The sequence below is a fragment of the Phalacrocorax aristotelis genome, chromosome 17 (genome assembly GCF_949628215.1).
Source record: "Phalacrocorax aristotelis chromosome 17, bGulAri2.1, whole genome shotgun sequence".
In the NCBI taxonomy this organism is placed as follows: Eukaryota; Metazoa; Chordata; class Aves; order Suliformes; family Phalacrocoracidae; genus Phalacrocorax; species Phalacrocorax aristotelis.
Window position 1 is genome coordinate 1,063,254 of NC_134292.1, and position 24,374 is coordinate 1,087,627.

The 24,374-nt window shown below is 46.1% G+C and overlaps 1 protein-coding gene across 26 annotated transcripts in view; it reads right to left on the minus strand.

Moving 5' to 3' along the window:
- EXD3 (exonuclease 3'-5' domain containing 3) overlaps positions 1-24,374 on the minus strand; it is a 301,170-nt gene that overhangs the window by 152,506 nt on the left and 124,290 nt on the right. For all 26 annotated transcript variants that reach the window (XM_075112170.1, XM_075112169.1, XM_075112177.1 and 23 more), the window contains 2 exons: positions 21,732-21,770; positions 3,924-4,090 (listed from right to left, as the gene is read on the minus strand). In XM_075112170.1, coding sequence (XP_074968271.1) covers positions 3,924-4,090; positions 21,732-21,770 — 206 coding nt within the window. The remainder of the gene's footprint in view (positions 1-3,923; positions 4,091-21,731; positions 21,771-24,374) is intronic.

Genomic DNA, 24,374 nt, shown 5'->3' on the forward strand with positions numbered 1-24,374 from the left:
GCATCCTTCTTGCTACCCAGGAAGCAGTGATCATCGACTTTCTGATGGCTTTATTCCTCCCCAAACAGGCAGTGTATGATGTCGTCATCCACTCTGCCAGACACACAGTCCATTTCAAATCAGATTCAAATCTCCACCACATACACTGAGAAGTTCAGCTCCATATATGAAGTTACTCCTTCATATTACAGGCTTCAAGGGCTACATTGGCAGGATGCTAAAGATATGGGCTATCAGCTTGCACAAAGCTGTAAATTAGTTACCTCTTGGGAGTGGTCAAGATCTTCCCACAAAATTTCCTCTAATCTCACGTGGCTTCTGAACTAGAAACACCAATCTCCATGCTAAAAAAAAAACCCAAGACATTTCACCAATGAGGGTAAGAGAGAGAAATCAGGCAAATGGTGCCAAGTCCAGTCAAGCACAACACCCTGGATTAAGGTGACTGATGTGTACAGCGATGCAAGAGTCCAAAGGAACCCCAAAATTACCACCGCTTCCTCTCTTTTGTTTTTGACAAAAGCCTTGACTCTGCTGCGAAACACGCGATTGCTCCTCAAGACAGCAAGGCTTTGAGCTACGCTGCACCCCAACCACACAGCCCAGAGCTCTCCTGCATTTGCACTGAGCATTCAGGGATAAGTCTTCTTCTGTGCCCAGAATCCCATTAGATGAATTCCTGCACATGAATGAGTGGAGAAAATGTTGCATGACTGTAGCAGGCCAGCAAGGCGACTGTGTTAATTACTCTGAACCCAAGGACCGTGGCAGCCTGCAGCCTTGCAGGAGTTTGGCTCACGGGCATGCGTGGGCACAGAGGCTACAGGGCTGCATGTGGTTCTACCAGCCAGACCTCATCCGGCCCGAGGTTCCAGATCTCCTGTGCAGTCCTGGGCGAGATCCTAACAGGACCCTCATGCAGTATCACCTGCAAGCTCTGCAGTTCCTCAAGACTTGCAGCAGCCTGCATATGTGCAGGTCTTTCTGCGGGGGGGGGGGTGGAAACTAAAAGTTTAAAAAAGGGTGCCAAACATGGCTATTGCTGAATAACTCTGAATAACTAATACCTCTGGTTAAACACCTTGTGGACAGAATGACTGAAGCATGGCAGACACACCATCACTCATGTGAGTATAAAAGTGCTTTACTGGGGCTCAGCGAATCATCTGCATTGAGTCATTTTTTCAAATACAGCCTTTCTTCCTCCACACAGCATAGCTGAGAACTGCCTGGGATATTGGTGCATGAAGAGGATGATCTTGGGCCACTTTCCCAAAGAGACACAGCACAGAATTCCCAGAACCAGAACTACAAAGCCATGGTACTCCTCCAGATCTAGCTTCCTGTGAGGATCAGTCAGCTCCAAAGAGTTTAGGTGGCTATATGTCCACCATTTATCAGCAGTCCTGGTCAGCTAGGAAACTAGCGAATGTGATGCCCCTCTACAAGAAGGGTCGGAAGGAGGATCTGGGGAACTACAGGCCCCTCAGCCTGACCTCGGTGCCGGGAAAGATCATAGAGCAGATCATCCTGAATGCCATTACGCAGCACATGCGGGACACCCAGGGGATCGGGCTCAGCCAGCACGGGTTTATGAAAGGGAGGTCCTGCCTCACTAACCTGGTCTCCTCCTATGATAAGGTGACCTGCTTAGTGGATAAGGGAAGGCTGTGGACGTTGTCTGCTTGGACTTTAGTAAGGCCTTTGACACTGTCTCCCACAGCACTCTCCTGGAGAAGCTGGCTGCTCACGGCTTGGACTAGTGCACTCTGCACTGGGTTAAAAGCTGGCTGGACGGCCAAGCCCAGAGAGTGGTGGTGAATGGAGTAAAACCCAGTTGGCGGCCAGTCACGAGTGGTGTTCCCCAGGGCTCAGTGTTGGGGCCGGTCCTGTTCAATATCTTCATTGATGATCTGGATGAGGGGGTTGAGTGCACCCTCAGCAAGTCTGCAGATGACACCAAGCTGGGTGGAAGCATCATTCTGCTGGAGGGCAGGATGGCCCTACAGAGGGACCTGGACAGGCTGGATCGTTGGGCTGGAGCCAACAGTATGAGATTCAACAAGGCCAGGTGCCGGGTCCTGCCCTTGGGTCACACCAACCCCAGGCAGCGCTGCAGGCCTGGGGCAGAGGGGCTGGGAAGTGCCCGGCGGAGAAGGCCCTGGGGGTGCTGGCTGACAGCCGGCTGGGCATGAGCCAGCAGTGCCCAGGTGGCCAAGGAGGCCACCAGCCCCCGGGCTCGTGTCAGCCCTGGTGTGGCCAGCAGGAGCCGGGCAGGGATGGGGCCCCTGTGCTCGGCCCTGGGGAGGCCCCACCTCGAATGCTGGGCTCAGGTTTGGGCCCCTCGGGACAAGAAGGCCCTTGAGGGGCTGGAGCGTGTCCAGAGAAGGGCAGCGGGGCTGGGGCAGGGTCTGGAGCACAAGTGTGCTGGGGGGCGGCTGAGGGGGCTGGGGGGGTTTAGCCTGGAGAAGAGGGGGCTGAGGGGAGCCCTTCTCACTCTCTGCAGCTGCCTGAGAGGGGCTGGAGTGAGGGGGGGGCTGGTCTCTTCTCCCTAGTAACAAGCGACAGGATGAGAGGAAACAGCCTCAAGCTGCACCAGGGGAAGTTTAGGTTGGATGTTAGAAAAAACTTCTTCACCGAAAGGGTTGTCAGGCCCTGGCACAGGCTGCCCAGGGAGGTGGTGGAGTCTCCATCCCTGGAGGTATTTAAAAGAAGGGAAGACGTGGTGCTTGACGATATGGTTTAGTGGTGGACTTGGCAGTGATGGGTTAGTGGTCGGACTCGATGATCTTGGGGGTCTTTTCCAACCTTAATGATTCTATGATTCTATGATTCTATGTGCCTTCCTAAATTTTGAGCCTCTTTCAACTTCACACAGCTTTGCCTACACACAGCATACAACCTGGCCACCCTCTTCCCTCCACCCTTCCCCCCTGCTCCTCCTACACCAACCAACCGGTTCACAGAGATCCTTGACTGGCGTTGTTTGCACAGTTCTGTGCACTTGAAGTCAAGGAGTTGTAAGAACTCTTCTTAATATAAGGATTTTTCAATTCTTTTTTTTTTTTACTTCTTCCTTTGTACTGTTGTTTCAGTTCATGCAACAGGATGAAGCTCCCATTGGGGAAGGAACTGCAGCTACTGCAGGCTAATCCACTGCATCCAACACCTTGGTCCCAAAGCAGGGGAGGAACCACAGCATTGTGTCATTGGGATAGCATTAGAGGAAGAAAAGGGGACAGAGGCTAATTAGGGGGCTAAATACTTCTTAAGCTCACTTGGTGAATTTGTGCCGGAGAGTCTGGTTTTATCCCAGATTCAATTAATGCAGCTCTTCTGGGATCTGACCCCAAAGGTCAAAAATCCCCATTACTTTTGAAAGCTTTGGATGAGGCAAAAATTACAGGCTGGGATGAAAAATGGCTTATGAGCTGTCAAAGGAGGAAGAAAATAAATACAATTAGGAAAAATTAAGGAACTTCAAGATTATTTTCTTGGCCGTAAGTCTCCTCAAAGGCATTAAACCCAATTACAGTACAGTGGGGAATGCAGAGAATATAGATAACTGAGAGATGTGTAATCAACTTAGTAAAACAGATGCATATTCAGATCCTACTGACACCATTTCATTTGCACTGTTGATCTGGCAGAGGGAGTCTGAAGACCCCTCTGCAGCATGAAGCAACCTCGTACAGCTTCTAAGTACTCAGAAGTCAGTGTAAAAGGTACCTTGCATAGACATTTCCAGGCTTACGAAAAGGAAATACAGCACATACATGGCCAAGATGTGATCTGAGTAAATGGAGGAAGTTTTTGCAAAATTGTCTCCCCAAGGAAGCATTATGGCAGATAACTTTAAGCAAATATGTAGCCCTTGTATGATAAGTAATCTACAGTGAAAAGGCACAAAACAGAGTATTTACCTCTCTTGGATCTGAAGCTTTTGAAGCTCATCGGCCACTCCATAAGGTAGCATCTCCTTAGGCAAATTGCAGCGTTGAGCCCATCTTGCCGCTGTGTTCAAATCACAGTAACTGATTAGCAGCTGTATCAGGTGCCCTTGAAGCCATCGATTCTCTCCAACTGTGCTCTGAAAGGGGAATCAAGGGTGAAGGTAGGTGAAATCAGTGCAGTTTCCATCATGGGTGCTTCTACCCCCTCTCAGGAGACAGCATCCTTCAGGGGGTCCTGGGCAAGTGCAGAAAGGAACAAGAATCTCTCCACTGCAGGACTGATTTTATTCAAACCCAGTGAGTGCTGCACTTGTCTGCCAAGAGGTGAAGAGCACATACTTTAGCCGAGAGCTCGTCAGGGTACTTGCATCCCCTAGACAGCATGGCTGTTTGTTCAGGGAATACCACTTTGCAGGTACAGCACAGAGAAAGAAGAGTAAAACAATACCAGCTAGCCTGACTGGTGACTAGCGTGTTATTTGCTCAGATACTGATTATATTAAGCAAAATCAGAACCAGAGACTGACCAGACAGTAAAGGTTTTTGGGTTTATTAAATGGGTAATTACAGAAGGGGTAAGAGTTTGGATTGGTTTAGTCCCGTTTTGTGCCTCTACATAGCCCTGAAGTGATGCTGTGGCCTGATGTCCTGGGAGAGGCAGTTGGATGGCTTAGTCTCTCTCCAGGTAAGACAGTAGCGTGGGGCCTCCTCCAGCCTTGCGGGTATTTGCACAGGTAATTAGGTTTGCCAGTCACACATGGGTTACAGGTGGGACACATCAGCAAAGCTTTCCTGAGCAGCAGACTTTGGTGTTCACAGCAAGGAGATGGCTCGCTCATCGGCCTACAGCCCGCCTGCACACACCCCTGCAAAAACAGGGGCGCAGGTCCCTCCTCCAGCAACATGCAACGGCACCCTGTGCGGCCAGGCACCCAGCGCAACCCGCACGAGCCCAGCCAGCACTGCGGATGGGCCCAGGGTGTGAGTGGTGTCACCCTGTGTCGGAAGTAGGTCGTACCAAATGTGCTCTGAAAGTCCCACTTTATCCCCACTGATCATAAGAGGAATCCAGGGCAGCTCGCTCCAGCTGTGAAGAACTAGGGTTGGGTGCAAGAAATTCCTCCCTTTGAGTCTCCCTTTGTGTCTATTCAAGGCCTCTGTGGACGTGACAACTGGATTATTGCTTCAGCCATACGGACAAACACAACGACCTCAAGTGTCGCTGCAGGAGCCTGTGTTACACGCACCTGCAAACAGGGAGGACAGTTTAGGACATTCCCCGTTCCCGGTTGTTTTCTGGCAGAAGCGAATGTGTGCCTGTGCCTCAGCACGCTGCGCCTGTGCCTCGGCACACTGCAGAGCCTGGGGGCTCATGTACAAACTCACGACTGCCTGTGGTTTAAGCCCAAATACCCAGCTGTGAGCCGGAGTGGCTGGAGTACGGCACGCTGCCCACCCTGGCATGAGGGAGCAGCTACTGGCAAGGGGCACAGCAGACAAGTAGGGCCCATAACAGTCTCCACTGTGACAGCTGGATTCACCAAAGCTCTTTTGTCTTGCTCACCCTGTCAGTGGGTACAGTTGTAAGAAGAAATACGAACACAGTGACCCCAACAGTCACGGTAGCTACACGGGGGTGGGAATAACCCCCTCCTGCCCAGCCAACCCACCTGCGTTTGCAAATATCCCAGAGCCACTTCAGCCAGATCAACAACTCGCTCCTCTTGCCAGACTGATTTACTCATAGCTCTGCCTCAGAAGTTAATATTGTTAAGAAAACTTAATTGCTAAAACAAGTTAAAACTCTACATGGTGGAGCAGGATCTGTAGCTATACGGCTATATTGCTGCTGGCGCTACCAATGAGTATTTTTCAGTGTAGTGAAATGCTCAGCTATGCACTTAAAGTCCATCCCCGCCCTCCGCACATGCCATCTCTCCTTTGCTGCCCACCGAGCGGTGCTTGCAGGGTCACAGTCTGCTCCCAGGGACTGCAGGCACCTTGCTTTCTCCACTGCATGTACAAACACAGCCCGACTGGCTTGTAGGCTGGGGCCAGCGGGCCTCATTCTTCACATTCTTTAAGTAACTAAAAGGTGAGAAGTTGTCTTCAAAGCAGACACCCTGCACAGAGATCAGGAAACAAACCTGCTGATGGCCCCAAGGTAAAAGGGAAGGAAAAAAGAAAGCAAAAAAGAAAAAAAGAATGACCCACCCCACAGAGGTGCAGGAGGGGGTGGATGCTTGGAAGAAAAGCCACAGAGAAATTTGGCATCCCAGGTAGTGCACCCGAGAAGCCAGCCTGCTCATAAAAACTGCTGCCTCAGCACTAAGCCTGCACCCCTGGGACTCTGCCAATTGCCAAATCACATTTCTTCTCATGGATATGTGGAGGAATATTTGTACCGCTGCTCCTAGGAGGCTGGTGGCACAGCAAGGAGCCAGTGTCAGCAGGACAGGGTCCAGCAGCTAACCAGGGGCTCAGTTCCAGGAGAGAAGCAGGAGAGGGAACCAGCGGAAGGGGCAGAGCAGGGAAGGATAAGCTATCATGTTAACACTTCTTGCCCTTTACATTTCTGCCCAAATCTTTCCCCCCAGCCATGCCAGTCCTGATACTTTGTGCATCTCTCACATCTCTGCCTCACGCGCCTGAGCTCAGACAAGCACCTAGCACATGAAAGAGGTCTGAATAACTCCTCCTGCCGCGTTTGCCAAGCCACTTCTCAGAGTCCTTCCCAAAAAGAACATATTTTCTTATTAACATCAGAGAGCAATTCCCTCTTTTAGCTTCCCCTGTGTCCATCCTATTGTCTTTCTGCCTTTTTTCTAGAACACAAAGTCTTTGGGGTTGGATCTCTCTTCAGTTCACCCAAAGTAAATTCTTAATAAATCTCATTATGTCAGCTTTATTTCTGGAAATAATGAGGTGCAGACTTTTCTTTTTTTTATTATTTTAACGATAACAGATTTATTCTTTCAACCACAAAAACAACTCTGAAAAGAAGGTTAATCTCTCCAGAGATATTACATCTTGCATTCTGAAATGGAAAATAGCTTTGTTTGTTTTTTATTGAAAAAACCCAACATTGCTATAAAGGGGAAAGGCTGCCACCGCAACAGCTTTGCAAGAAGCAAGAATGTGGAAACTTTGGCCCCAGAAGATGTGGGCACAGATACAGAGACAAATGTTTCACTAGGGATGACATTTCATGTATTTCGTTTTCAGTAAATTAACATTTTTCAAGAGGAAACTGGCACAGTTGTTCTGATCAACATCAGCAGCACCTCCAAGCAGGAGAAGATTATATGTGCCATGAGGCTTGTTTACATCCCTCTCTGAATTCTAGACATATCATACGTTCTTTAATCCATAGGTGCACACAAAAACCTATGGACACCAACAATAACCCATGATTAAAGCTTTCCAAAATGACTGCTGCAGATTACCCACCCGTAAATCCTGTTCTTACCCGGCCGAATGTCTTACAAAGCTCACAACAGCCAATGCTGAGCAAGCTTAGGAACGTCCTCATCTTAACCCACAGCGTCAGCAATTCCTCCATCGCTATCAATATTTTTGGATCCAAATATCCGATATCTTCTTTGGAAGACACCCTAGCCAAACCTAGATTACTCTTATCTGGATGTGTTAAGTCGCATTTCTGTTCGATACGATTCTCCACGTTCCCTCAGCATCTTTTACTGGAGAGTCAAGTTATTCACACCAGTGACACTGGCTATTTGCAGAGTCAGATTTTAATTTAACTTTTGAATGACTTGGCCAATTTCCCCTGTTCTCAAGTGCTTCCAGAATCAACAACAACAAAAAAAATCCTGCTAGTGTAGAGAAAATGTCAAGTAGAATATTTTAGAGCCAACAACTTTAAAAGGAGAAAAAGAAAGCTGGACTTGAAAGGACAAAACCGCTGTAAGCGGTGGAGAACACCAACAGCATTTCTAAATTCACTGCAGTGCTGCAGGTGCTGGGCAGACACTTTTGTTTAAAGATTCCCTGGAACATCCTACTGTGTTAGTTTTATTGTCACTTTATTTTATTTGTGCTCGGGATTTCTGTTTGAAGTTAGCATCATTTGTACTATACGGAGAGGTGCCGCAGTGGTATGTCACCACTGGTATGTCATTGAAGGGAAGTCCTTTATGCATGAGATTGGAGCTGGGAGCATCAGCGCCAGCTCTGACCAGGTCACAGCCTGTTCTATGAGAGAGGGGGGATCCTGACTTCTGGATATCCTACATAGATGGCACTCAGATAAAAGATGCCCATTTTACCCACACTCACTTAAGAACAGGGTTTCTTGTAAAAGCAGCAGGCCACTCAGGCATGGCCAACGCACACAGACAGAGCATGAGAAAAGCCATGCTTTCTCACCACTTGAGCTGTTCCCTGGCTCACAGGCACTGGCTACTCAGATGCACTAATTTATGAACTGAAGAAGAACAAAATAGCCTCCATTCACATCCCAGAAGACTGACTTTCAGATAGCGATCAGTGCGTCATTGACAGAGCCACACTTCAGTGTTCTGGAGGCCATTACCACATCAATGGCAGGGAAGTGGTCTTTCTTCTCTCTTTCAACAAAGCTTTGGCAATGTGGCTCCCTGGGGCATGTTCACACTACCTAGCTTCAGCTTTGTGAATCAAGAGACTCAGCTTCCCAGTCTCCCCATGCAATCAGCTCTTCCAAAAGGCAATTCAGAGGAGTCTAACTTACAATATCACTTAAACGGATCAAGGCAAAGGCAACTCTTAAAGCCAACTTGCTGCTGTACTGGGGATCCTCACAAGGAGCTTATTGTTCCTGGGCGACCTGAATGAAGCTGCTAGCTCGTTATGAGCAGCTAGGACAATATTGTGTGAGGAGACCCATCTGGCTCCATTTTTCTCTCTGCAGCTCCCACAATCTTGCCAACACAATTTCTCGTTCAGAAGTCCAGACACCACTACCAAATGGCAGCCAGAAGGGAAAAAAACGTATAGCTCGTCTGTTAAAATTCACCTGCTGACTGCCCCGCCAGCCACATTGCTGCCAGCAGGCCGAGGGATGTGTTTACAGAGGGGACTCTGTTCTGCCCACACCCGGACACGGTGCCTATTTTTGGCAACCCAGTGTAAAAGGGATGCTGAAAATTAGGAGAGAGTTCAGTAAAGACCCACTGAGATAGTTAGCGGGTTGCAGCACTTGATGTGGAAGGAGGGGCTGAGGGAGCAGCCCTTGTTCAGCCTAGGGAAGGCTAAGCTAGGAGGTATAGGGGAATGTAATTGCTTTCTTCAATTTTATCATGGGGGACCATAGAGAAGATGGACTCAGATCCTTCCAGGAAGTCCAGCCAGGCCTAATGGAAAAAAAAAAATGGTGACAGTGAGAGTGGGTAAACACTGCTCCAGGTCCAGAGGGGCTGTGGAACCAGGCAGGGCCCTGCAACAGCTGGTCTAACTAAGCTGGCCCTGTGTTGAGCAGGAGGGCAGAGAAGAGACCTCCACAGGCTCCTTCAAACTGAAATTAGCCTCTGATTCTGTGATTAGCACTGCTGTGCATTCCCCAGCACCGAGACTCGTCGCCACACAGACAGGCAGCTTCTTGCAGTGACTGCTGCTTTCAAGTTCCAAGCACCTCCCGGGCGGAGAACACCCAGGATCTCATCTATGCAGAATACAGGATGGTCCTGATCACGCTCAACAATACTGCACAGAGATCCAAATACATTTCCTGCATTGGAATTCCTTCCAGATTTCTGTCAGGCAGCCCCTGAGGGAAGTCATTCATCTTCGCCAGATGAAGTCATCATGTCTCCAAAATCTGCTCGTACTGCCACAGATGAGAGAAGGTATACAGCAGAGGTAAAGAATGAGCTCTACTTTCAGTCAGATCTGAAGAGAGAGTATTTTCAAAAAATATTAAGCAAGAGGTTGAGACATTTTTTAAACACAGGATTAGACATCCTTCATACAACCTTCACCCAACTCACGGAGTAACATAACAGATAAAAACTGTCTGCTGGCAACGGCTCCGCTTCACAGGGCACATGACACTTCCTACTCCAGAGATGAAAGGCTCAGCACACAGCAATTTAACTTAGTGAATCTGACACGATCATTACCAGATATCACTTCAGTAGCTGACCAGAACATGGATATCCATGTTTCTTGGCTGGAGAAGGCACAAGCCCACACAGAAACTGAGGTTTAACAGAAAAGGTGTAATACTCTACCACAACATTGCCCCAAACTCTCAGGCATGCAATCCCCCCTGATGCTTCGGGACGTGGGAGGATTTAGTAAAGAGGGCACCACAATGCATCTATAAGATGGTAAAGCTCAGCACTGACACTGAATCACATTACCCACCAGCATACAAACGCAGTCACTTAAAAGCTGTCCTGAAAAATTGGCTTTTACTGTCTGATTAGCCACTGCTGCTGCGCTTGCAGAATGGCATTAATGAAGGGATCCTGCCCCTCTGCTCCTGGCACTGTGGACTTCAGACAAATCTCCCAGGAGGGAAGGCAGCCTGTGGCCATGTTGGTACGAGTCAGCCAGTGCCACTTGCCTTTGGGGTCACAGATCAGTTCATGGTCTTGTTTAGCAGTGTAGGTGTAGCCTGACGCTCTGAGGACTTTCCCCGTGGGAAGATCAGAACTCTTCCTTTTATTTTAACCCACAGTTAACCCATTTTCCTCAACTACATCCCGCAGCAACTCCAGGTATGCAGATATGCAACACCAGGATGCATTCACCTTGTTCTCCCCTCCACTGCTTGTTCAGGGAATGTCATAGATATGTGTCTTTAATGAGCTATAGAGTCCAGCTAACCCTAGTAAAATAACCATTGTTTGGAGAGAGAAATAATTGCATGACATCCAAAAAAGCCAAATTACAATTCCTTAACAAACAGGCTAAGGTAAGTTCACCCTACTTGCTTTTTAAGATATAATTTCTTTTTCTTTCACTTCAGTGTAACGTCTGTCCTGAGGGTCTGTGCTTCTCCCTGAAACCCTTTTCTCACAATCGCTACAGAGGCATCTTCTGAATTCTAACCCTGGTCCCAGAGTTGCTGAATATTATTCATCCCCGGGATCAGCACAGAACCAAGGACTTGTTCTGAATACATAAGCCACACAGTTTTGATACGCTTCCAGATTTCTCACACCTCTTGGTCCCACGATGGCAGGCTGGAGATATTTTCTGGGAGCATTCCAGCACTTGGCAAGACTGAAGATGAATGAGGATGGGGAAATTGGCCAAACTCTTTCAGAGCACAAAGTAGTATGTCACTTATCACAGTAGATGCTTTGTCTAAGTCCAATAACACAGTTCATTGAAGACAAACTGGCAACCCTTATCTTCCTAGTGTATTTTGAAGTAGCATTTATCTATCTGCCTTTTGTCATTATGTCACGCACACACGAACAAAGTGTCACTGGGGCAAATAGCAAATTGTGCTCTCCAGTTTACGAAAGTGAGGGCTCCCATCATATACTACGCATTAGGTGACCTGCACTGCTGCTGAGGTTCACCGAGCCTGGTCCTCATGTGACCCAACAACATTTCTCTGGAGTCTCAAGCCTAAGGAGGTTTATACAGTTGCCAAGTACTTTCATAAACTTCCTACAAAGGTCACCATTACATAACTCTATTTTGGTCTTCAAGCATGGAAGCGCGCGTGAGAAATATATAACACTTTCTATTAAGCTAAAAGGCTGCCTGAAGGATTACTATCAAATGTGATTATTCTAAAATCCAACTCAGCAGAAGTGTATGACATCCACTCGTACTACAAGATCTGTCTGTAGGAACGCCACTCCAGCTACAGAAGCACAGCAAGGGACTGCAGCGACAGCCGCACGCTGCCAGAGAGCGACAGCATGCGGGACAGGAACAGAGAACTAGAGCACTGCTTCACTACAGGACTGCGAGAGCTGCAGATGTGTAAAGAGGAAGAGCCCGCAGGAATGAAACCCCTGTTGCTGTGTCTCCACTGCTGCTGTTAAATGAACTTGCAGAATTACACTTAATTGGTCTGTCAGGATGTACATGAGCTGAAGCCACCATGACGCCTTCCCATTCCTTTTGGATAGCCGTAATGTTAACCCCGATGACCCAAACCGGTACACAGTTAACCAAATACTCAACTAAATGCTCCCATACCCAGTCATGAACATAAGAGAGTTCATGAGCTCCATCTTCCCTTCCAAAACGTCATGGAATTCCAGCACATTTACTCCCCAGTGGTGTGGGAGGATTTGCTGCTCAGGTCCAGCCTGTACCAGCTCCACATGGCCGAGACAGACTTTCCAGGAGGAAGGGTCTTCAGATGGGGAAGAGCCTCAGAAACCTCTTCCTCGTTCTCTCCCCACTCCATTCTCCCTGCTCAGGTCAAACTCCAAGTTATGAGGCCAAGCAACAAGGCAGGAAACTCCTGTTACTTGGTCCTGGCTCTGGATTATTTTAACAGCTTTCTATAGGGGTTCTCCTGTACAGGATGCACCCTTACTCTGACTGCATTTATTCCTGGTGCACGGCAATTCCCCTCAGACCTGCACTTTTCTTGTAGAAAAAGGTGCATGAAAGACTGGTCATCAAAGAGCTCCAGGTTCTCACTCGTATCACCACCTTAATTAAAAGGCCTGTAAGCTCTGAAGTGGAATTAACCTAAAATCTCCTGTGTTCACTGCCAAAGAAGAAAAGCAGCAAGCTAATTTCTTTGCTTTCTTTTTAACCCAGCCCTGAGCTTCACTGATATCAGACTTCTTAGGTTTCTTCTCTGCTGCTGCTGCTGCTGCTTCACTTCTAAGCAGGTTTGTGAGTGCTCATGACCTGCCTTTGAAAGCCCTTCTGCAGGCCGTGCTGGGGCTTGTCAGCAATGCGCACCATGGGCTATTTCACTCACCTTCCTGAGTCTCGCTGTGCCTTGTATTCACACCTAGCACTCTCCCCAGCTCTGCTCTGCTTATCGATCTGTTCCAGCCCAGGCTTGCTTCAGAATAGTTAGGAACTTGGGTTTAGGTTCTTTTCTCTCTAAGAACATGCTAACGTGGCATTCCCCCAGCAGGGGACATTTTTCTATTTACTGAAGTCTTCAAAGTGAATAAGCAAAAATCTCGACGATGGAAATACTTGCTCAGGAGCACTAACTCTTCCCATCATTAGTCTATGAAAAATAGATGCCCACAGGAAAAACCCAGGTTACCACTTATTTCTATTTTACTATGCACAAACCTCATCTGGCTCACAGCCAAAGCAATAATAAGTATCCTTGCAGGATCTTTACTAAAAGCAAAGCTTGGCAGTAGATTTTTCTCTCCTTTAATCTCTTTTGGTACATTTAAACTCCTGGTGGTTTTTGTACTGAAGTAGAAATGCTTGCCAGGGTTGACTGAACTCTGAAATTCACACCCTGGCAAATTGGACTGATTTCCTAAATCCATAATTACAACATTCCTCAGAGATATGCATTCTTTCAGAGCGAACAAGGGAAGATTAGTTTCCTGTTTCTTCCCATTTACATGACTTCTCTGTCAAGAACTTTTTTTGTTTCTAAACAATCCTCTGTTTATGCGGTTCTCTTCTTGGCAGGGAACTGGTGAACTAATCCTGCCTAAAAGTCAGGATTGCCTAAATCAGCCAAACTATCAATTGCAAATAGCCCGACCATCTTTGTGCAAGGCAGCTGATTTGCACGGGCCTTCAGAATCCAGTATCTACCCATGGAAGCGCTCAGACAGGTACCGATCAATTGCAGGGTTTTTAAATAATCTGGGACGATTCTCGAATGACCGGGTGGCTTTACTGCTGACCGGATAAGAATGTGAGTGGATCTGTGCACATGTGTGAATATGTAGAAGTTTTAAGACTTTAGAAAAACTGGGCAAACGAAGCCCCCTACATCTGCATGTCCCCGAGCACGCAGAAACTGGCACAGGGCAAGAGCATGGCGGTCTCACGCCACAGAGCTGCAAACAGGAGTTGTCTCCCACCCGCAGAATACATGCAGCGCCCTGTTGATGACCTATTTGCTTCCCACTTTTAAAAAAGCAGCAAGCACATTGTCTTCTTCTGTGCTAGCAGGCACATTCCATGTCCCATCCTCTCTGCCCTTCCCCGTTTCTGCTGGAGAGGCCAATGTCAGTGCTTTTGAGAGGGTTCCCTTTGTCCTAGAGCAAAAGGAACATGAGGATTTGCTTGTTTTAAGTGAGGCTGTCCCCATCTTTACTTTGTGGCATACAATCCTATAGCCGATGCAGTTTGGAGTCAGTAACAGGTATCCTGGAAACTACTATAGTGGACTCCTGATACAGCTTTTAAGGTGCTCGTATGTCTGACAGGATCCTATGAAGTTTTGTATGATAGTCCTTCCTCTCCTGCTTCCCTCTCCTAAGATGCTTCTCCGATTTGGCTGAATTAAACATACCACCGGGAACATGACATGAACCGGTCAGTTCAGTCTAACCACTTGCTCATGCTCTTAACTCTTTAACCTAATACTGGCCTCTCAACCTACAGCCATAAGCCAATTAGCCTCTTTTTTATACCATACCAAATCTCTTTCTGATTAAGTTGTGCTTTCAAATGAATGCATGCTGGTGACAGAAATGTAATTATACTGCTTAGCAGCAAGCTCGCCCCGTCTGGTTGCAGGGGGTTTAAGGTCAGAAAGCATCTCTAACGTACCAAAACAATTTAAAGGTTTTTTTTTTTTTCCCCAGTGTGTTCTCTCCAGTTTCCTTTCTTCACTCTCCAGTACTTAATATGTCTGCACATAAAGGGTTTTTGTCCACAACTTTTAAACTGGGGTTCTGAGCTTTCAAAGGAATTTCTTGCCAATATTTCGCTGAAGCAGAAGACAGACGCTCAGCTCCCATAAGTTTCTGCTGAATCCCCAGAGCATGGCCCTGTAGATCCACACTTAAGTAAATGTGAGCTGATTTTCCAAAGTTATTGAGCAAACACATCTTCCATCACTCCAGAGAAATTTTTGGCTGATTTTTTTAAAATGCTTTTGACATTCTTGACAATTTGGTAGATAGTGCAGAAAACATGGCAGTTTTTCTTAGCTTCATTGTATCTCCTGTAAAATTCCACCAGAATTCATTACTACGTTTGTGTGTAACCACAATTTATCTAGAAACGGCAGGGTTATAAATAAAACTACCGTAATTAGCATTAGGCACACCAGCCCTCCAGGTCTTACACAAAATAATCCTTTCTAAGCCATGCAGGAGGTATATGGAGATATTTACATTTAACTCCGTGTATCATCCTTTGATAGACTTTTCTTTAAATAGGAAGGCATGGAACACACGGCATGTTTGGCTTTTCCCATGTATTTCTCCCACAACAGCTGTGGGTTTGTTAAATGAGAAGTCCCCATTTCTTTTAGAGCAACAGTGCTAACTTCATTAGTACAGATGCATGTTTTACTGCTCTCTATCCAGAAAGGAGAATGTAACTGAAGAATTATGTTATGCTTTTCCTGAGACAATCAAAGATGTGCCTGTTTTCTGCATCTTCCACATCAGTAAGTCCTTTTGCCTTGCAACTCTGATGTTATTTCAGCTATCAATAAGTATATGACACCATTTACAAACCGAACTGAAAAATAGAAGGAAATCTGTACTTCGCCTGCTACTTTTATTGTTTAGTTTTTCCATGGCTTAATATTCCCTTAGGTACAATATACTTGTACATCACATTGTGGCTATATGCTCTCCCCAGAGACCTCCAGCAAGAATAGTAAATCTAAAGAAAAAGGCATGGGGCAAAAGCAGAGGGATTGCCAAAACACTCCCACCACCACTGAGTTTCTGGTCAGCCCCTGAACAGGGGACAAAATGCAGGAAGAGGAATGAAAGGAGCAATGGGAGCAACAAGTGGACACTGGGGGAAGAAAGACTGCCAGTTCTCAACTGATACAAAGCAATTCCCTCAATCCTGGTTTCACAAGACGGATACCAGATCTTAAACCTGTCACTGGTCCAGATCTAAATACCATCTATTTTGCAAAAGGGAAATGGAAAGGAAAAAAAAAAATCTTCTCTTTTTTAAACAGCAGCTGTTAGGAACCTGCTTAAAGTTGTGGAAAGATAAATGCTTTTCTTCTGCAGATAGCTCAACAGGCAAACTGCAGGCAAAATAGAGACAGGGAATAGCTCCTGCATATTTATATACACAGCCACAGTCGGAGCTACCCAGGCTCAAGTGGGACAGCTCCTCAGCTCAAGCACCCCGCTGCAGCAACACTAGTAGAACCATGACAATTTATTTCAGCTGATGATTCCTCCCTGAGACTTTTAAGGCCAGAAGGAACAAAACCAATCACCCACTGGTTCTAATTTCCTGCTAAAAAAGAGGCCATAAATACCATCAAGGGACTCCACACAACGGCTGGTAAAACTAGTTTTGGTTTCTACCTTCCAGGAAAACAGCCAGTCTAGATTTGACATCTGAGTGATGAAATCCATTATATCCCTAAATAAACAGTTCACTCAAACACAGAGCAAAAGATAATCTGACATGCAGCCTTATACCAAAAGACATGCTGTTTATTAATCACCTCCCAAATATCATTCCTATTTGCATTGCACAGATTGCTTAATTCTCTACAGATATTAAGTTCCTTACACTATAAGGATCTTGCTGTACTCAAAACAATCTTGAGTCAATTTTAAAGTTTGCCTAAACTCAGGAGTCCTAGGGACAGACACTAGATGTGGATATTTGCAAAGTGGCCTTTTTGACCTCTTGTCCTTATTAAAGGTTCCCCAGAGCAGGATTACTGGCCAGGTGCTCTGGCCACAAAAAAAACTTAAAAAAAATAATTGCATTCTGCCCTTTAAATTCCCCTTAAAAATTACCTCCTTGAGCATAACAGCTACGACATTTTATGCCAGAGGTAGTTACATTTTAATTGAGGTCAAAATGGTTCTGTACAGAAAGAGTACATTAGGATCTTGGCATCAGTCACTGAGGATGTTTGTTATTTAGAAATTTACAGGTTAAATAAATAAATAAGATTACATCAACTCCTTGCTGTAGTGTAAGATAATTTACACCTATTAAGGGCCAGGAACTGTCAAAGTTTTTCAAATGTATTACACATAACGGTGGGCACTTTACTTTTATACCTTCTGTTTGTGCAGATTTCTGAATATTATCTGTAAAGTAGCATAACAACCCTAGAATTTTAGTGGAACTAGAGTTATTTTTCATTTGCTACGTAATACTAGCATCTCACCCCTGATCACCCAGAGAATGAGCTGGCACGGCGTTTGATTTTCATGGTCAGAAATTTAAAAATAAATAAGTTATCTCATTCTCACAGCTGGAGAAGGAGAGATTAGCTGCAGTCTCTCCCAACGCTGAACATGGTGAACAGCTGGCTCCAGGGTTCATCTACTTCATTCTCATGCAAGACCAGAGCAGACGGAGTAACTGCGAAACAGAGGCCTGGAAAATGACAAGGGCCACTTTTCTAAGTGTTGTATCCCTGTACCCTTCCCTCAAGTCGCACATGCCAAAACGAAGGACAGGGTGGTTTCAGCCATTAGTTGGCAAAAGGGCTGGCCGATGTGCCACAACTCACGAGGAGTGCCCAAAGAACCAGACACACCTTTTCAAACACCAGCGCTTTTTCTGAGCATTAGTTTTGGAAGGGTTTAAGATTTTTACATTTGAGAAACTAAGGGACAGTTTCCCCCATGCAAACACTAGTACAGAAAGTATTTTGATTTAGCAACAAAAGGTTCTTTGGCTCGAGGTCAATAAAAGTGGAAGCACCATTTCTACCACTTCACTGTCCCAGACACCTTGTAAAACAGGTGATTATAACACTGACAGTCCTAAACAAACTCATCGGTTTTGACCCCGTCCAACACTGATTCTAGTTATTGCCCAAACAAAGAACTACACTGCTGTGCACCGTCACCTTGTTCTGCTCCATGGGAGAAGGAATTTCATAGCAGGAAGTCCAAATAAACACACTTATACTTCTTGGGCCAAAGTACCCCCAGATAACATTTTAAACTGTATGAACTGGTGAGCTCTGCTGCAGCCAAACTATTCCCTGAAAAAATACTCTGGAGGTTAGAATCATCGAGCAAGTGTGTGCCTTCTGGGCTCTAACTGTTCAGAAATACCCATAATGTTCTGTCAGTCCCCCTGTGCAACTGCCCCCGCCTTTCCTCGTCCAGCTGAGACTGCTCCCGTGGGCGGCAGCAGGGCCTCAGAGCTTCCCAGGCAGCTCTCTCCTCCTCGCATAGGCGGGCACGGCTCCCACGTGGAACGGACCAGACCTGAGGGGTGTGGGTGACTCCACACAAAATGGGTGCCTTGGCACTGATCAGCCAAGCTGAGTCCAGAAGAGCACAACTGCAAGATCACCCCAAACCACCAGTGAGAATATTGCATGCTAAAAGTGGTGCAGCAAAATACCAGACCCTCCTGTTCCCAAGCCCTCTGTTAAACCAGGTGAATTTCAGGTCACCAAAACACAGGTGTCTGGTGCTATTTGAGATGTCCTCAGGCTCCAGCGGCCACCTGAAAGGGAGTGCTCCCCACTAGGTCCCACGTTGTATTGCCAACGTCATGCAAGTATCTCAGATACTAGCTGACATTTGAAACACTGGTAGAGGTGACATCTGCAATCAGAGTTGCTTCCCTGCTATGCTCCTCCTACATGTTACTGTTCTATATATGTTCACTTTCTGAAAGCTTGGCAGATGATTGAAAAAACGCCTTCCATGCTTTTTAGTCTCAAAGTGATTTTGTCCTGCAGAATTTCCAGGGAAACACCAGCATTCAATAAGCCCCTCTCGCTGCTGGCCAAGTGCTCTCTGCAGGACAACCTTTCCTGAACACATCTGACCAGTGTCATAGATCAGCTGTTCTGTGGTGGCTCTACCCAATTCTACCATCTTTATGCAGCTGATTAAAGCTATGAAAAATATGAAGCATGCAAAAAATGGAAGCAGAAGGGCACACAGCAAAGCAGACAATTGGCTCATGCCCTGCCTCTGTTTTTTCCTGCCTATCTACCATCAATATCCTACACACCTTCCCCTCTGCTTGTGAAGACAGGCACTCTCCTGTGTGTTTCCATGCAGCTCAGAATCAGTTAGGCAAACATGAATAGCAACGCAGCTGGCACTGTACAAGAAGAGTACTCTTCCCCTCCCTCTGCCCTCCAGGTATCGCTTCTTGGAGGAGAGAATACAAACCGTAGCTCCCCTCCCAGGCTAACCAGGCTTGCCAACAGGCAGTTGTGATGAGGGCAGTTTCCCTAGGGTATGAAGACGTTTTGATCCCTTTGCTTTCCCTCCTGCCTCCTCTGCCTGCCTACGGCTGCCATCCCTGCCTGCGCAGCCACAGCCTGGACAGCAGAGCAGGCACTGGCAGGTGGAGGGGGCAAAACCAGTTTGCTACAGGGCTGGAAACAGGTTCTGTTGGCCCCACAACTAACTACTGAGTTTCTGCCTTTTGTAGGAGCAGTCAGGATCACACCTTCGATTCATCCCACAGGGCAGGAACAGGAAAATTCTGTACTTGTACTGCTCAGGGTGAACAAAAAGGAATACCAGCCCAGAAATGTCTACCACCCGCCATGCCAAACACGATATAGCCAGCACCACTGAACAAGGAGAGACACCGCTTTCACGAGGGCTCTCAATATGTATATAATTTAAGTCTTGTTACAGCTGCAGCACAGAATTAAACAAAAAACTGGCTTTAGATCCATGAAGACTTTCAACCTCTTTGGACTTAGAATCGAAAAAATATCAAAAAATCCTGACTGAGAGTTTGCCGTTGTGGAGTCTTTTGGAGTCTTTAGGCACGAGAAGCCTAAGGGATTTTTTTGGTCAAAACATGTCAGGTCATAGGTGAAGCTCTGAGTGGAAAGCTGAACCTTTCCCTCATGTAAAGTCCAATCTTTCAAAAACAATAAAGTCCCGGACAACTTTAGTTTTTGCACTAGAAAACAAAACCTGCTCAGAGATTCCTCCTTTGTAAGTTCTGTTCAGCGCAGCCGTGCTGCCAGCAATGTGAAGCAGAAGCCTACCTGCACATGTGATTATTTCGGTTTCCTCCAGATGTATAGGTACAGATTTTGATCGCTTTAAAGTGATGCCAAAGACAGTAATCTCTGATAGCACTAACAGTCAGGACTGATAACAGGCAAGTTTAAGCACTACTCGTGTTATAATTACACAGTTGTCAAAAATATATAAGTTGGCAGCATGCAGAAAATACAAAGTTTTTTTGAATCCGTTGGGAGAGCAAAGGTGACCTTCTGCCAGAGCCCATTCTGCAGCTGAGCTCTGGGAGCTCTCTAGGGAACTGCCCTACCAGGCACCAAACCGGCACTTTCCAGAGTGCATCTCTCCCCAAGCTTCCTGTCTCCACAAGGGATTGACGCAGTCTGCATTCCTGTATGTTAACTGGGAGGTTCTCCCCACTATTCACCGTAGCATCACAGAAACCCCTTCACTGCGTACACCAAAGTACATCCAGAAGTTGTGACGAGGATGTCTGCTACAGTTTCATGGCCGATCTCATTTCAGGTCTTGACCCAGCAAGGCACCCGCACTTTGAGCTTGTAAGAATCAAAGGGAACCCTGAAAAGTTATTTCACTGGATCAGATCACTGCGTTCAAGAGGCAAGATCCCTTTCTTTCCTCACAGAGTCTGGTCTCTTGCATGGGTATGATAAACTACACTCAGAAGTTGAATATCCACTACTAAAAACACTCAGTACGTTTAACAGTTGCCATGAAGTGCTGCTAGGCATTTTATCAAGGATCTCGCCTTAAAAAACACATCCTTATGTCTTTTGAATTGTTCTTTTTCCTGCTGACCCATGAAAGACAGAAGAAACATCTCACGTTTAAAATTCAGTCATTTTGCTGGTGTGTGCAGACAGTGCCTAAGATCTCAAATGCCTGAGATCGTTAGTTGTCGGGTTGGCCTGTTACCACGCAAGGCCCACACTGACCATTCAAATGGATTTTCAAAGGAAGACTCTAGGCAGTGGTCAGAAATCCTTAACGGCTGCAGAATTCAAACCGAGATCAGTTACGGAAAAGGAGCAAACACCGTGAGGTTGCAATTCCGTAGGGATATCATGGACACACAAATAATGACTAACGGTTTGACACCATGGAACTTCTTGATATTTCATTGTCACCTATGTATGTATTGTAGTATCAGGCCACAACACAGTTGCCTGAACTCTCCTGTTTATAGACCAAGAAAAAAAATACTGCTACACTCTTCCTGTGTTATGAAAATAACTTGTGTCCTACAGAACAAGACGTAGACATCAAAATACCTAACAGTCAATTGATAAACCTGTTGAAAATGATCAGAGCGGAGCATGCAGAGGGAATCTAACGTTCGTCCCTATTTACTCACACACCTTGTTAGCTGCCTGAAGAGAACTCTCTTTTCCCCTCAGAATTAATCAACATAAATATTTGTAGCGTTCACTTACAGATAAGTGTATGAAAGTAAAAGAATGTACTTGATAATCTTATCTAAATGCTCCAGCCAAACTAGAGCATTTTTAAACACATAACAGGAATTAAAATATAAATTTTCTTCACTGCTCTTCCCTGCATGTACAATCTTGCTATATGCTTAAAAAGTTAGGAGAAAGTGCAAAATTATAACAGTAGGACAGAATCCAGAGCTGGATATTCTGTACATGTTAAAATAACTTCTAAGCAAATAACCCTCAGAAAATGGGAGAGGGAAATCCATACTCACCTGAACATGATCTGTCCAATTCTCCTGAGTCATGGTTTTCTGAAAAGACAAAATTACTTCTCAGTCATCTTAGAAAAGGGAGAATGTTACATACAGCACAAGCTGAAATTTAACACACCATCCTACACACTGGCATCAACGGTGATTGAGGAATGCATTCTGGAGCACACGGGAAACCTCTGCTTCGTGTATGTCACCAGTCAGGGCAGAGCAGAAAAACAAAGCTTAGATGAAGTAATTCAGACAACAGTTCAGGCTTACCCTACAGCACATCAGACAAAAAAATGTATATGCAGTCAAAGCAAACAGGCAATGCAGGCCCTTACCCAGCAGTAGCCTGAACCCTCATTATTACCTGGAGCTGGGTCCTGGACTCATTTGCAGAAAACTAATCACCTAACAACTCTCCTCAAAGTGCAGCAGCATTTCTGAATGCCTCAAAGCTCACATGGTGCTCTTGCAGTGACAGAGACATCACTGACCAAAGCTGAAACAGGCCGTGGTCTAGTGGAACACATGGATCATTACTGTGGCCTTTACCTCAGGTTTGTAACATGCCCAACACACTGTTCACCTCAACAGCTAGCCCAGCGGAGAGCCATCCCCACAGGCTCCAGGAAAGGAAGTGATCTCAGGGATTATCTGCAAGGCTGAGCCTTCGGAATACAAAAATACAAACTTTTTTTAAAAGCCAAGTCATGAAAAATCCTCTGGAATCATGAGGTCTGGGAAAGGAAACTGATAAGTTAATATCCCCAGTCCAGTGTAGTTCAGAGCCAGCCTTGGGGAGGAGCGTGGGATGGGACCTACTCTCTACTCTGCCAAGAACACAGGCTGCATGAGAGTGATCAGCCACCGGGGCCTGAGCCTCACCCCCACTCCTGGCAGAGGGAACAGTGATTGCTAGCGCCACTTTTATGGAAAGGTACAAGAGCAAACAGGGAGTAAGTGCCTCAGAGAAAACATCTTTGAGATATACAAGCATGTAATTTAAATACTAGTGAGATAAAGGAGCCATTTAACCAGACCTCATACACAGCTGAGAATGGTAAACAGAGAACACCAAAGAGCTCTCAGAAGAAGGGACTGTGTCCAGAAACAGCTGCCAAATGTACCTTAATGGAAGTAACTGGCCAGCTTGGATACTTTAAATCAAGCAAATACTCCAAAACAAAGGAAATGGAAGGCCAGAGAGAGCAGAACACCAGCTCAAGAATCCATTCCACTCTGCTAAATAAATACACCTGGACAAATGCTTTCTACTCTCTCACTGTGGATGACCAAGCTCCCTACAATTATGTCATCCAACATTAAAGCTTTGAGATGCCGGACGCTGAAATGCTCGATCCTCCCCAGGTCTTCTGTCAGTGGATCTGGCAGGCGGGAAAGGCAGATCAAAGCCTTCACTGATGGATCAGGAAGTCTTGGAAGCAGAACTGACAGTGCCAGAATGGTGTCATCAGATCACCACCACTCAACCCCATCTTCATATTCAAAGCACCGGGGGATGGGGGATCACTAAAAATGCATGCATCTGCCTTCTTCTGTCAGCACATCAAATGAATCCTTTTTTGAATAAAAGAACAGACACTTCTGGAGGAGGTGTCTCATTTCCTGAAAACTGGCTCTCTGAAGACAGATCAATAGTACTGTAGGAACGACTGAACAACCTGCTGGTCTCTGTTAAAACTCTCTTAAAAAAGGACAAAGTCTTCTGTGAACTGCAGATGAAACACCACTCCACGTTTGGCAAATACAGCTTGATAATTCAAAGTTCAAGAAACTGAAATATTTCACTAACATTCAGTCTCTTGTGGTCCATGTCCTTCACAGCCCAACTGATACACCCGGATACAGCAAGTACAAGCTGTTTTTTCCAGAACAGGCAGAACAAAAACTTACTCTCAGCTGGTACAGTCTGTCTCCAGGCACCGGATAATGATGAATGCCAGGCCATCAAGAGAAGCACCAAAACTGTTCTGCTGGCAAGAATAAAAATGTGCTCCCCAATGCAGCGTGCCTAAGAGCATCCAAAGGGCAGCGGCTTGGCTCAGTACACTCATGAAAGGGGAGGAGAAACCATAATCAGGTGATGTGCAGACAACCAACCTCCAAGCTGCCTGCTAGAAACCTGCTCCTCAGAAAGAATTAATGGCATCTTCTTATTTCTACAAGCCCTCCGTACCCGGACAAGTACCAGAATATTTGCAAAGGGAATTTGGAGACTGGACAAAAGTAAAGTTAGTTCAAAGAGTTGTTCAGGAGCTGAAAGGACTACCATTTTGTTCAGGCAGTAACTAGGCTGTTAGCACAAAAAGGCTTCTGTGGCAGGTTTGGGCCTTATCTATCACAGTCAGGCCACAACTACCAAAGCAAAGTGCCTACAAAGAACCCATCAATGCGGAAAGCCTAAGACCTGGTGTTCTTAAAAAAAAACCAACGCACAACACCCCCCCCCCAAAACAAAACCACCAAAAAACTCTTTAGCTAGTATGCTCCTGCTTACTTGAGATGGCTGACAGAAACTGAATGTATGGAGGCCGTATCCTGATCTACCTACACATCCAAGCACCGCTGAGGATGCTGAGGTGAGCAAGCATCCAGGTCCGAGCAGTCACGACACCCAGTCATTAGAATACAAAT